The 15536-nt window shown below is 36.6% G+C and overlaps 1 protein-coding gene across 4 annotated transcripts in view; it reads right to left on the bottom strand.

Annotated features, from left to right (window-relative positions):
* Window positions 1-532: 532 nt before the first annotated feature.
* The window catches only part of LOC140245534 (thioredoxin domain-containing protein 3 homolog), a 40870-nt gene continuing 25866 nt past the window's right edge, over window positions 533-15536 (bottom strand). For 2 of the 4 annotated variants that reach the window (XM_072325099.1, XM_072325097.1), the window contains 6 exons: window positions 12795-12824; window positions 11811-12068; window positions 9415-9783; window positions 6426-6524; window positions 3474-3554; window positions 533-2017 (listed from right to left, as the gene is read on the bottom strand). In XM_072325099.1, coding sequence (XP_072181200.1) covers window positions 1890-2017; window positions 3474-3554; window positions 6426-6524; window positions 9415-9783; window positions 11811-12068; window positions 12795-12824 — 965 coding nt within the window. In that variant the 3' untranslated portion in view covers window positions 533-1889. The remainder of the gene's footprint in view (window positions 2018-3473; window positions 3555-6425; window positions 6525-9414; window positions 9784-11810; window positions 12069-12794; window positions 12825-15536) is intronic. The other 2 variants (XM_072325098.1, XM_072325100.1) reach the window with 2 other exon arrangements.

Raw genomic sequence — 15536 nt, forward strand, 5'->3', positions numbered from 1 at the left:
TTTCTCTTCCCTTATACCTGTTGTATATCTCTTCCTCTCTGCACGACATTCACCGATTCCTTTTTCTTTTTTTTTTCTGGATGTGTTTACTTTTTTTGTTCCACTATACCATCAAATTACACAAAACGAAATGTGTGAAATTCACCTGATGGGTGGATGCTGTCTGCTTCACATTTTCTTTGTTTGTGCGTGTTTTATAATTTACCATGATCCATGATTAAAACTCTACTTTTCACTCCATTTGGAGTACAATAGATAACTTGTATGTATCCTCACTCATCTGTCAAGCTACTCCCTGGCACCTGACCAGATAAAAAGATCTCTCATAACTTTAGAACTACGGCTTACTATCATAATTTTTGTTTGTATGTCTTTTTGTCTCCTTGTTTTCAGCTATGATAGCAGTGCAAGCAATGCTCCCATTATATTCTGAAAGTATTGTCCATTTCTATGGAGTCTTATGAAAATATCCATTTCTTGGGAGTTTTCTGAAGCACACTCAATGCAACGACACTTTACAGAAGTACATAAATCAGCTTTTTAATTCATTTTTTTATTAATAACTTTATACATTTACTTCACCTTCCAGCATGTACATAATAACACAATCAACGAGCACATTGCCTGCATTTCATAGAATAGCAACTGCAGTAAAAAAGGACGGACACAAGATGTGGTACATATGAAAGGGTGTTTTTGCACGATGGGTCTGAGCTCTTAAGTCACATTCCAAGCTTTCTCATCAGTACTGTGCTTCCACATGATCAACATATGTACTAGACACAGATACCGAATGAATAACTTTATATTTACAAGCTCTGGCAGTGATCAAGAAACCCAACCCTTTAAAATGCTGATCCTATGGTGCAGCTGTCGAGTTTGGTATCGGAACCCTTACAAATGATGTGAGCATAGATGGCATACTTGGCTACTGTTGAGTGCTAAATAGCTAGCTCAAACCCAAGTAGGTGACTGAATACAAAGGAATGAATCAGCTTTATTTGAAAGACATTGTGCCCAGCACAATAACCTGTCAAACTTTTGGGATAGAGGGGGGAAATCATTGCTTTATTACCCTCCAGGACTTCTGTCTGCCACCCATTTCCTGGTGATAATACCCCCAAATGTCACCCCTCCGATGAACCTGCTGCAGGTGCTATTGCAGGAGGGGAGCACATCCGTCTTGTCGAAGTTTCACAGGGATTGGATTTCGTCGGCGAATCAACACGGCCTTTGCAACTTTAATCCTCGCTCCAGCTTCCATGCTCCCAGCATGTACTAAACAGGAACCTCGGAATCTCCTTTGGAGATTATTGCAAAATCGGCACGGGTTGAAAACCTTTTCCTTTCATTTAGCCACCAAGACTTAAGTGTCTTTGGATTGAATTGCAAGGTGATACATCGGTGAGATATTTGATATGCTAACAAAATTCTGTAGAGAAGAAAGTGAATTCTAAGACTGTACCTTTAAATAGACATCTTACACTGTCTGCAGACAGAAAACATACATCATCAACCATAGCATTCAGATATTACAGTGTACCGGTCGTTCAAAACGTAGTACACTGGCACACCACAGATTTGACATAAATCTCTGCATGAACAACAGATTAATTTTTGAGAGAGGTCTGTACATAAGTATACAAAGTACGGGTGAAAGAAGGAAGATTTTATACAGAACCACTGTTTTCATCAGCAAACGGAATGGAGTGTATAAGGCTAAAATACACACACTTAAAAAGAAAGAAAAAAGAAACTGTTGGCCAAAGCATGTAATGGCAGGCATGTCCAAGAAATGTTTCCAAAGTGGGTATGTCGAGCAGAAGGGCGAACATTCGCACCCCTAAAGGCAGCTCTTTCACCCCTTCATGACATTAAGAGTCCATCCACTAGGCTTCTCCGCCCTCTGCGGGTGGGGTCTCCTCGGCCTTGGTCTCCTCTCCCCCACCCTCGGGCTTAGCGTCTCCGTCCCCCTCCGCTGGGGTTTCCTCCGCAGCGGCAGCAGCGGCAGGTGCATCTGCGGGAGAAAGCAATCAAAATAAACAGCTCAACCGATATTGCTTTGACGCAACGACGATGACCATGTTTAGAAATGAAGTGCGGGGGCAGACATTATTTATCTGCGAATGATACAAACATAGGGTGATAGTTTGCAACTGTAAGCTCTCGTTGAAACAGATCTTCTTGAGCCCTGCTGAGCTGTACTTCTAAATCTCATTTCAGGCACATGAAATAGCATCGATTTGGATTTTCCTTTGCCTACGATGCAACATTATTTGGCCTTCATGTAACCTATTACTGAAAAGGCATGCCAATATCCTCTGTCAAGTTGATGAAGAGTTGATTGAAAAGTGATTTTGAGAAATATCTATTTTCTGTTTTTCAGGATTTTGACAATTGGATTTTGACAATTCCAAAAAAATTCAAATTCTTTCCTCCAAATTCAAAGTGGTTGGGAGGTCTGCAGCATTCCACTATCCTTTCCATTGCATATCTTCCTTCTTTACCTACACTGGCACTTTTTTCCATGTATTTAATCAACCCTCATACTCAAGAACTATACTGTATGTCATCTTTTTTTCTCTTTTTTTTTCACATTTCAAACAATTCCTCACTTTATTATGCTCAATTTCATCACTTCTTGTTAACGAGACTTCATTCCTTCCTCAGCACATAACCACAAAGAGCCAGAGACATCTCTGCCTAGTTTCATTTCCAGGCAATAGGAGAATTAATCGTATAGGTGTTGGAAATGAACATGATTCACTTAATGCACTGTCCACAATATTCGACTCTACTCCTACTTATATTTGCAACTCGAATGGCACACTCGATGCAGTAGTAGGCTGAGCATGCAGTTCGTGTTTTGATTTTGTCATTTGCTATTTGTTGGTTTGCTTGTTTGCTCGCTTGCTTGCCTGCCCACTTATTTTGTTAAAGAGTGCTGGCTCTTCGTAGAGACAGTTTGAGTATAAATCAATCTGACACAATGAATATTTAGCCAATCAAATTTAGTATCTACTGTGCATGCATTTAAGAAGATTCTTTTTATTTTTTAATCCCTTTGACAGTGTAAAAGTTTGGAATATTAAAAAAAGGTTTGTTTTTTTTTTTCATCTCAATCAATCAGAAACCAACAAGTTATCAATATCATTGTCATCATTACAGCATGATTAATGAGGACGGTGAATATCATTGATAAGTAAGGTGAATTATTAATTAATAAATAATGTGAATTTTCCTCTTTTTTTTTTCTTCCTTACAATTTCTTTTTTTTTAATAACACTATTCATGCATACATTTCATATTCTGTTCAATGAACTGTCCTTCCCAGCTGGATGAAAGTCAAATTGACACATGTACCATGTATTTTTTTTTTTCCTTTTTTTTTTTTTTTTTTGGGGGGGGGGGGGGATAAATAAACTAGTGACATGAATTGAATATTTTTCTGAAGGTGATGAGGTTCAACTAACCTGTGGTTTGTTCAGCTTCTTGGGCAGCCTCCTCTGTCTTCTCGCCTTCTTGAGTCTGCTCGGCTTCAGCGGCTGCTGGCTCTGGAATTTGAAAACAGACAAAGAGAGAAAAGAAATTAGCACAGATAATATTAAGTAATCCATATTACCCAAAAAAAAAAATCCGCCCTGTGTGTTGCCATTTCTGGACAGAAGGCGTGGCAGTGTATTTTACTTCACACATCACTCATGCTCTTCAGGTTCCTTGGGTTGGTGGTGTCTTGTTTGATTTAACCCATTTCATTCCGGAACCTGGTAGTCCGTGTATTGAGTCTATGGAGATTTCATGATTCAGTATGAAACAGGTTAATAAAACATCTTTGGATTCATTTGGACAAGGTAAAAAAACAACAACAACACTGAAAAAAAGATAGCACTGTTTATAGTTGTTATTGTTGTTGTAAAGAAAAAAAACGACATCTGATAGAGCACTTCGTTTGGCAGAGCAAATACTGAGTCGGGTTTAATCAACAGCATTTTCAGATTCAATCGTTCATCCACATGCAAGGGCATGCGATTTACCCTGTTATACTTGGCTTAATGTGGCTCTCTGTGTAATCCATGCCATTATACAATGGGCATTGTAGCTCTTGTGCAATGTGATGGGAATATACATGTGATGGTGGGGGATAATGACTTTGATATCCATTCATATTGCCTCATAGAGAAGAAAACTATCACAGAAAATATTGCACTGGGTAACATGCAATCTGTGGAAGCTACTTTTATGATGTGCACGAAATGCAAGTGAAGATCACAAGTGAGTTGGTATATATGTATGATAAATTGACATGGAGAGCTTGTAAGAGTATGACTGATTGTGAAAACATTCATGCACGAATCAGAACCATTGCTCTTAATGATTTAGTTGTTAAAATTTGTCAACCTCATTAATAGCAAACTGTTACGTGATGTCGGTGAAAAAATTATGGGCTTTGCATCATTAGAGGAACTATAAAGAGTATTATGAGGTCAAGTAATAAAAACATGAAAATCTCCTTGATGACAAAATGGGTTTCATTCAACAGAAAAATCAGGCACAAAACATCTAAACTGAACACTGCCTTAATCTTGTTTAATCTGTTGATACAACGTGTCATTTCAATTACTAGCAAAGTTGATTTTCAAGCATGATTCTCCTGTTGGTTTGATCTGTGTCATGTAAGATAAAACATCTGTATCGCAACATTAAAATGAATTGAATTTGACTGTATTGAATGCTTGAATTGTACACTCAACAGTTGCTGTGAATGCAATCATCAAAGATTGTTAAAAGATACTCTTTCGCACACAATGATGAAAACATTCCTCACAATGATGAAAAAAAAAATAAGATGATAGATTAAGATCACTATGCTTCTACTCCCATCTTGCACATATACAGTTGTATGTAAAGTAAGGAGCATATTGAAGTTATTGTTCAGCGAGTGATAATAACATGGATGACAAAATCAGTGGTTAGCATTTAGAACAGTGTTATATGAAGCTGTGAAAATGAAACATGTTTTCCTGCATGGAAAGACAAAAGTCAGATGAGGTGAAGGTAGCGTACTTGGTAAACACAAGCCACCACCAGCTAAAATGCATTTGCACCTAAAATACATATTTTTCTTCATATGAATCACGAGAATACAACAATTTGTTTAGGATAGACTTTTTATGTTATATCAACAGTATCTAAATCATCTTTACCATATGTTTACAGTGAACAAGAATCTTGTCTACAATGATGCCTGTCTAAATCAATGCGATGGAGAATAATTTCAGAAATAGGAATTTTGAGGAAAAAAAAGTAATGGAAAGGAACAATGGATGGAAACAAGAAGATATTAATTAGTATTACAATACAATAAGCAATGTTCAAAAGATGAAATAAGCACTGATTTAGGAAAATGTAAAGAATTAAATTGTGATGAAAGATGAAACAAAGGGAAGAACAAGTAGCTGATGAATGCTATTACACATTAATTGATATTAAATGGGTTAGTCAAATACCGGTTAGTGATTGGCTAAACACAGTCATGTGATGGAGGAACATTGGTTATGTTCGCCCATGGGAGAACATTTTTGTAATGTTTTACCCATGGGAAAACATTTTCACGTAACAAATGACAGAAGGACCCGCGCACAGTGAATTTGCCTCTGCGCAAGTGATCGAGTGCATTGTGCTGGTGGTTGACGTTGACGTATTTGACGTATTTGACTAATCCATACAATATAACAGATGATGACTCTTGTTGTCGGGAACATGTACCAAACGTTCTACCCTCAGGGTTTGAAATGCTATTTCGGAAGGCTGTAAGTCCCTCGACTTCGTCTCGGGACTTATAACCTCCCTCAACAGCATTTCAAACCCTTCGGGTGGAACATTCGGTATGTTCCCTCCCCAGCCAGTCATCATCTATATAGTGTTATGATGCATGAGGCATTCAAGCAAATATGAGCTGACTTGAATGTTTACTATGATAAAAATCCTCTAAACAATGGAGAGAAGAAAACAAATGGTAATCAATTAGTACATATGTATGACGGAAAAATCAGAGAGTGAACTCTGGAAATAGTAAGCAGTCATAATACAAGAGCATGATGATACTAAGGTCATAGAATTATCAAAGGTGATGTACGAGCTCATCAAAACCCATGCAATTTTGTTGAATAATTTTGAATTGACAAGACATGGACAAGGCAAAGAAATGGAAACAATTAGTTGTTGACTACTATGATATGTTAATTGGCATGTTAAAATGCAATACATGTGTATTAGTTATACTTTAGACACATAGATCCTTTCTAAATGCATATACACACAAATGTAATGACATGAGTTAAGTTAGTGGAATGGCATTGATGGATGAGCTAATTGCCAGGTTAGGCAACCAGGCCGAGTCGCTGATTAGTGAATTCTGCTCTCACCCTCCGCAGCTGCTTCTGGTGCTGCTTCTTCCGTAGAGGGCGCCGTTTCCTCTGCAGCAGGTGCGGCATCTTCAGCCGGGGCTTCTGCTGTTGCTGCTTCTGGGATAAAAATATTTTACAGCAGCAATTAGAGTAAATTGAACTCAGTCTGACCACGCTGCGTGAAAAAGCAAAGAACACAGTTTTAGTAGATGTTTCGTATACTTCCCATACCAGTATTTACAATCTTTACGAATGTAACATGTAACCAGTACTGTGACAAATATGAGATTACTGAGGACATGCATACATGTACAAATGTACATGTAGCAGCATAAAGCAGAAGTTAAAAATACAACTAACAAATTTATCAGTATCTGTTTGTAATGGGCACAATAATACAAAATGTAAAACTTCATATTCAATCATATAGTGATTGAGACTACAGACTCCAAAGTCAGCAAATATATTCATATCCTTTTTTTTTTTTATTCTTCTTCTGTCAACACTTTTGGATATCCTTGAGAGTACCATAATGCCTAAACTTCATTATTCTTCGAAAAAGGTCAAGAAATGAGTCACGGAACACTTATTGTGTCAATCCTAAAACCTTGCCAATATACCACACAAGAGCTAAAGACAATTATGTTGCATAAAGCTTGATCTTGTTGTTGTTGGGCTTTTTTTTTCAACTGATGCATTGAGCAATAGCTTCTTTGTATAATAAGTTCTAAAGAATTAGACTGGGTAGTCATCCATGCTAGTCCATATGCCTTGACTTCTAGGTGACACACTTATCACTTTTGATCATTTTAAGACTGAATATATTTCTCTCCAGAATACATAAAATACCAAATCACAGATAAAGGCACAACCAGTGAAGAAATTCAAGTCTTTTCATCTATCTTTAAATTTTTCAGAAGAGTTGCAAAGAAGGCTGAGTGAAAGTACCATTGGAGTATCATGTGTTTTCACATGGACAACACTGCTCATTAAAAGCAGCTAAATTTTCTCTGCATATACACTTGAAGAAGACATGAACATACACTTTGACAAGCACAAATAAAGCTCTTGTATCCCTGAAAGATTTAACAAGTGTTATGAAAGATAATTGTGTAATTGTATTCACAGAAAATATTGGGTACTTAGATTGTTGGATGCATGCAAATATATATGACAGAAATAGTGGATGAGGATTCAATGTACGAAATGGGGAAAATAACAGAAAAAGTTCTAACATTCATTGAGGAATTGAATCAACATTATTTATTTTTTTTTTTTGCATAAAACACATCACATTCACAAACTATTGCCATCATAGCTCAACTTTAGGCAGTTCTCTTTCCCTGTTTGATGCTGCAGGGTCCAGGCAAAATATGCTTATTCTTGGTGCATCATTAAAATGAACAAAAAATCTGAATAACAGAGAAATAACAGAGAAATAAAACTTGAACAACACATGGGTGAAACAAAAAAAAAAAAAAATGAAAGAAAAAAATATTCATATAAGAAGAATTAAATCACTATGCCCTTGCTCAATAAGAAGTTAAGCAGGTCTAAACATACAGGAGCTTAATTTTTGAGGATGCATAATGTACACCACAACCAGCATTTAAATTTTGTTTTCATATTTTGTTTATGTCTTTCTATTATATAAATAGATTGTCATTAAAAAAAAAAATATAAACAGCCTGTCTCTCAAAAGAGTGGTCCAAATTACAACTATGCTGAGGTGCATATAAAAATGTCTGGATATTTGGCATACTGTTGACTATCTGCCATGTAATAACAATTTTGGCTTTATCACATAAACTTTCGGAAGGCTATCATGCAATATCCATCCTATGGTAGCACAGTCATGTAATAGCCACTATTGTTTATGACAAGAGAGTACAATAAGTGTTTCCAGGGATTAGACTTCAATCTATTCACATTGGAAGGCAAATTTCTGTATTTTATCAGACAACAAAAACAACTTTGAATTTTGAAAGATGCATAAATTGTTGCAAGCACAGGCAGTGAATGAAGCAAAAACAGAGTATATGAAAGTACAGATGAATGAAATGCTGCAGCGGAATAAACAAACAAGCAAACAAACAAACACATTGGCAGCCAAACATGAAGGAAGAATCTTGTAAGTAATGGGTAAAATGTCACCAAAAAAAGAAAAAGAAAAAATCATGAAATAAATACAAGCAAGATTGATGGCATGCATAACTGTTGACAGTGGTAATACAAAAGCAAAGTAAGAAAGCATGCAATAAAGTTAGACATGATTTTAGGCATAGGTGTCATGTGTCATCAATAAATATGATTTTTCCGTCAATATTGAGCAATGAGAGCTCAATATTGCAAATGAACTAACTTACAATCATAAAAATGAAATATGCATCAATGGAAGATGAGCAAAAAAATGGATTGTTGGGCATATTGTACTTATAAAAGTTGCAGCATTCAAAAGACAAATTTAAATACGAAGTAAAGAATGAAAACAAACAAACACTATTGTGCTCTCAGTATTAAACAGATAGCATATAATCTTTAAAGAAATCCAATCATAACTTAAAGACACAAGTGCCCCGAGTACAAATTGCATATGCACTGTTAAAAATGAACTTTTCGCACTGTGAAAGCCAACCAAAAAACTAGTTTCAACTGTTGTATAGAGGCATGGTGAATGTGTTAGTGAGAAAAAGGCAAATAAAGAAAAGAAACAAAAAGAAAAACATAAAAGAAACACCAAAAAACATGTGATGTCTTCAGGAAAAAACAAAAAATGGCATAGAAAGAAGGTGAAAATTATTCAAAAGCGTGCAGTGTCAAATGCTAGCTGCAAGATTGTCAAAACAAAGTCTCCGCTGAAGAACCAAGCCAGGAAAGTTTTTGAAAGTGAAACAAGTAAGGGTATACTCTAAAATGATCAGAGATGAAGTCCTGGAGAGAATGACCACAAGAAGAATGTTCCATGATTTTGATCAACCACCACCACCATCGGCTACAAAGGGGATACCTTGCTCCTCAGATTGCTGCTCCGCTGCCTCCTTCTCAACTTCTTTCCCAGCATCTTCCGCCTCATCCGCTTTCTGCTCCTCCTCTTCAACCTGTGCTCCACCCCCATCACCGTTTGCCTCCTCCTCCTTCCCCTCCTCTTTCTCAGCCCCGCCCTCAGCCACGCCCTCCCCCTCCTTTGGCTCCTCCTTCTTCTCCTCCTCCCCATCCCCTCCTTCTTGGGTCTCATCTTCTTTAGCCTGGGCCGGTGCCTGCTCCTGGGCCTCTCCTTCCGTGGCTTGCTCCTCCTGGACCTGACTCTCGTCAGCCTTTGCCTTCTGTTCCCCCTCCGTCGCTGCTGCATCTTCGCCCTCAACCTGTGCTGCCGGTTCTTTGTGCAGTAGGGTGCAGATTAGTACAGTGCAACACTCAGGTGAGAAAAAGATGTGCATGTATACGATGTACAATGTACACCATGTGCATTGGGTGTCAGATTGGGACCACATAGGGAATATCACAAACTGAGCCTCATGAAAAGAATCTCTGTTCAAAAGAGTGCTGGGCAGCTATCCATTTGGGAAGGGCAGTTGCATTTCTGCGGATGAAATAGCTCTACTCTTTGTGTTCTAGAAATGTATATTCTCTTTGCCGCATGAATCAACTAAGTATGTCATGTGAATTGCATCACATAGCAGGACATAGAATCTAATGGTAGTATCCTTCATCTGCAAGTCCTTCACCACCTGACTAAGATTTCTGATGTGAATGGTGATTTACAGCCACACCACAAACAATAGTTTGTGACAATTTTTAGATCAAAATATTTGCCAGTTCTTCAGGGGTGAAGTTGATGAAATCATGTTTCCGATTTCTTTTAATGCTCATGACGCTTTGTCATAATTTGTAGGAATACTGGTCATATTTTCATATGTTACTCTGTTAGTATCTTTATGTGTAAAGTTCGAACTCTTTGCCACATGACACATTGATAATCACCTTTTTGCTCAAGAACATCAAATCTTAGTGACTTGCAAATGAAGAAGACCATCTAACAGCAATGGAGTAACAAATTAAGTTTGTTTGTTTTTCTATATCAATCACTCTTGCATGATGCTTGGTGTCCTGAAATGTAAAGGAAGCCATTCTTCTAAGATGCCTACATCATACAGACACTATGTGCTGAGCTGATATTCTTTATTCGCACATGACTAGTGTGGGGGAAAAATGCACAGTATATGATGAAGCAGTCCAAAACATGACATGATGTCTTCGCAGCTGAATCCTGTCTCTAAAAGCAAGCAGTGTGAGGAACAGCGTTATCGGAAGCTAAACATTATCTCAGTCTTTATACAAGACAAATACTGGCAGCATATGTCAGGCTTTTGTGTCTGGCCAAGCACACTACAGACAAAAGAAAAACAAGAAACAAACAAACAAACAAACAAACAAACAATATGAAGCAATCTGCTCAACATATTATGGTATGTCACATTCCATGCAAATGGTGGCTGGGGGAATGAAGTCAAATTCAGCTAAACTGCAAAGAACAGACACTATGCATGATCTCAGCCTAAAGGCTAAGAAGCATGCAACACAAGTACACTCACATACACAACAGAACATTCTTTTAGGCACATATGACTTTTTTGTGCGTCTTTGCTTCCTGTGGAGAAAACACTAAAGCATTGTACAACATGCATGTAAGAAGCTACTACCAACGCCTGCAAAGCAGTTGGAATGTTACATGATCATGGTGACAATATTACGACATTGAAAGGAGTCCATCTTATCAGTTTTATACAGACAGTCAAATGGTCTAAACCTCACTGAAAAATTGTCTGATTTTGCTGAACTGTCACGTTGCTTTTGTGTTATCTCATTGATAAATTATGATTCTTTTTTTTTTTTCTCAGGAGGATTTTGCCCAGAAAGAAAAGTTAAGATTAGGATGACAGATAATCTGGAAAATGTAGATGTCATCCATTTTGACACAAGGGGACAAATTAATGCAATTATTCATATTTCCGTTTTCTGACGGTCATGATGAAATGTGTCTTTAATATTCTGGATGTTAGTTTTAATCAATTCGTTGAAATCAGTTCTTCAGAACATTATTCATTTGAAATGAATTAAAATGAATTGATATCATTCACAGGATCTATGGATTTCTGGCATAGTTTCCATGATTTTGTTTCAAATCCTTAAAAATAATTCCCGTCCATTATACCTTTTTTTACTTTCGTTTGTGTGTTTTTTGTTTTTGTTTCTTATAGGTGTGAAGTGAACAATACGTTTCAATAAAAGATGAACTTTCTTTCTGATAAAGGCAAAGGAGTATAGCTTTAAGGGATTTCCAGGGACTGTTAAGCCATAAGATAGGTACAAAGATGTTTTTTTTTTGTTTTTTTTTTTCATTACCTCCTTCTGCTGCTTGCTCTTCTGCCTTCTGTTCTCCTCCCTCTGCAGGTTGCTCAGCCTGTTGTTCTGCCTGTTGTTCCCCACCTTCTGCAGGCTCTTCTGCCTTCTGTTCTCCTCCCTCTGCAGCCTGTTCTGCCTGTTGTTCTGCCTGTTGTTCTCCACCTTCAGCGGCAGTCTGTTCTGTTTGCTGTTCTCCTCCCTCTGCTGCTGGCTGTTCTGCTTGCTGCTCACCTCCCTCCGCTGGCTGACCACCATCTCCTTGTGTGTGTATGTCATGCAAGTTATGAGTTATTTTTCTCTCAGTTATTATATTTCACACAGGATTTTTATTTATGATTACATGAACTTAGTCAATAGGGAAAAAAAGGTACCAATACAACTTGTCTAATATCATTCTGTGCGTAAAAAAAAAAAAAAAAAAAAAAAAAAAATGTGTATACTGAATATTTATGCAATGTAGGCCTTCAAAGTATAGAATTTCAATTTTACAATATATGGAGTAATTCAAGTTTCAATATCATGTATTCATAATTCAGAACACAGAAAGTCATGAACTTCAAAAAAATGTATGTGGTTGTAAAGAACAATATTCACTTCATGATGTATAGAAACAACAGAGAAAGACAAGTCCTGGTACAGCATCAAAATTTTGCCAATATTCTTTAAAAAAAAAATAAATAAATAAAAAAAAAAAAAAAAAAAAAAACCTCTACAAGGCCTTGATGATGAATAAAAAAGATTCATACTACTTTGACAAAATTCAAACTAAAAGCTTTCTGCTCTTAGGACAAATGGCATCATAGCATTTTCAAATGACTACATGATTCGATTAAGCTCTGACTCACTGCAAGCTTTATTAAAATTTTATTGTACGGTGAGATACATCTACGATTACATTTATTCAAAAACTAGCAAAAACTCCATTTTTAAGATCACTTTTAATTCTTTTCAAGAACACATGCAAGAATTAAACAATATGCATACCTTCTTCAGTTTGTCCTTCTTCTCCTTTAACTGCAATTTAAAAATAAAGATCATGATATGATTTTTTTTTTTAATAATACACACACACACACATTCTTACAATGAACATGCCATCCTTTCTTGGTGGATTCTAAAATGTGAACTGATTTGGAGAGTAACTGCATGCCTTGATTCAGACAGAGATTTTAAAACAAACAGCTCTCTGTCACATATGTGGCGACTGAGAATTTCAAATACACTTTGTTGAGTGGGGGGCTTCACAAACACTGACACTTATTAACACTGTGTGGGAGATGTGACTTTATCTTAAGTGAGCATCACAGATATAATAGCAAGTTGGTAAACATTTAGCTCTGTAATTCCATCGCAATTAAGGATTAAGCATCAGTTCACTGAGAATTTGTACTTGAGGTATCAAAGCTTTGGTTAAAACATCATAAGACACTATACCAATAAAGATCACTGCATGCTGATTTCAAATTGTTATGAAGAGAGAGACCTACTAGAGTTGTCCAGAGCATCTGTCCATGCAGGCACCTAACTGGTATTTTATGTGGTGTGACTGCACACGCGCATTGTTTGCAGTTTATAGTCACAGGGTTAATGTTGGCAGATTTCCAAAGACTTCTACAAATAAACGAAATACTGTAGTATATCTAAACATGTAAAACTCACAAAAATCACTTACGGCTAGCACTACACACACACACTTTTATGTGCAAATGTGTGGTATAACTTGTATATGCAATTTGTTTATCACAACAACATTTTGACTGCAAGATTTTTAAATTGAACTACATTGTACAACTGTACGGGGCAGGATAAACAGATGAAAATGATGAGGAGGATCAACTATCGTTTAAGTGCTTCATCTCTGTGCCTGTTCAACACATGACATCACAATGATATCAACAGGCATCTTTCTGCACACGCGCATTGTTTGCAGTTTATAGTCACAGGGTTAATGTTGGCAGATTTCCAATGACTTCTACAAATAAACGAAATTCTGTAGTATATCTAAACATGTAAAACTCACAAAAATCACTTACGGCTAGCACAACACACACACACTTTTATGTGCAAATGTGTGGTATAACTTGTATACGCAATTTGTTTATCACAACAACATTTTGACTGCAAGATTTTTAAATTGAACTACATTGTACAACTGTACGGGGCAGGATAAACAGATGAAAATGATGAGGACGACCAACTATCGTTAAAGTGCTTCATCTCTGTGCCTGTTCAACACATGACATCACAATGATATCAACAGGCACCTTTCTCGACTGAAGGTAACATGTGAAGATCATCTCAAGTAACACACAAACAAGCATGCAGCTAACACAGAAGAATAGTCATGGATCATGCAGCTTTATACAGATTGAAAAAAAAAAAAAGATTATACATATTACAAATGCATCACTAATGTCATTATAGGGCATAACTGTCATATTGTCTACAAGTCAAGTTAGGAAAAAAGTGCAATAATGAACTTTCCAGACAAAGTGGTATGTCAATGACTTTTATAAATGGTAATAACGGCTATATTGATTTAATTTCCTGAGAAAGTGAAAGCAAAGTTGTGCCCATTCTCATATCAAACAGCATTAGAAAGTCATTGAAATGACTGTTAGCATTTGGAGGAGTTTCGATTGGGTTACACAGATATATTGATAGTTTGAAATGGAATGTGATAAATAGGACAAAACTGATCATGTCTTGAACAAACAGCAGAGCACTATATTGGTAACAGCATGCATTGATATAATTCATTTTGAAGCTCACATGGGTAATAGGAATACGGAAAGAAATCAAAATGATCTTGAAAATAGATGTTTTCCTTTAGTTGCTTAATATCTATGAAAGATCAGTTAATTACTGAATCAAGTACAGCACTATTAAAAGTATGTGTCATGTGTATGGATTAAATATTCACTTAGTTCACAATTTTGCAATAAAAACTTCCAGAAAGCTCCTTTTTCTACATGAAACTTGCAATCAATGCACTATTCAACAAATATTAGTAGCTCTGTCTTCATTATCCACACAAAGCACCTGAAGAAAATGACCCAACACTTCCTGGAAGTATGGAATAAATTTTATACCCAAAAGGGTGTCCCTTTTCTACCTTTTGTGTTTGTTTCCCTGAGCAAATGATTGATTGCTTGCTCTTTTCTAAAGCACATATTTTGTCATTTCAAAATCAAGTGTTGATGTGTTTAATATCCCCACTGGAGTCTTTCTCGTATTTTTAGATATAATTTCGGACAGGTATCAAACTAGGTATAGGAAATATGTAATGAATATCTTTTATAGTGATAGTTACATGGAATAGCAGAACTGATATCAACTGCATGCAGAATATAACACAAAATAAAACAATACCACGCAAGGCGAGACCATTCATAAGTCTTAAGATGTCATGTTGTCTAGTGATGATAATTTTTTTTTACAGAGACCTAGTCGTATGCATTCAATGAACATGAAAGAAATCTTTTATTTTATGCTAGTTTCTTTAGATGCTTCTACTGTAAAACAAGGAATTTTCGCGTGCACTTTAATTTCGCGAATTTCGCGAGCGCCAAGATTCGCGAAATTAAAATGCACGCGAGAGTCCATGTTTACATTATATGCATTGAACGCCAGTGGCACTTCGCGAAAATTTCATGCCACGAAAAAGGCTGTCGGCTCCAATTCGCGAAAAATTCATGCCGCGAATATATCATGTTTTACAGTATG

Source organism: Diadema setosum, chromosome 22 (genome assembly GCF_964275005.1).
Source record: "Diadema setosum chromosome 22, eeDiaSeto1, whole genome shotgun sequence".
NCBI lineage: Eukaryota > Metazoa > Echinodermata > Echinoidea > Diadematoida > Diadematidae > Diadema > Diadema setosum.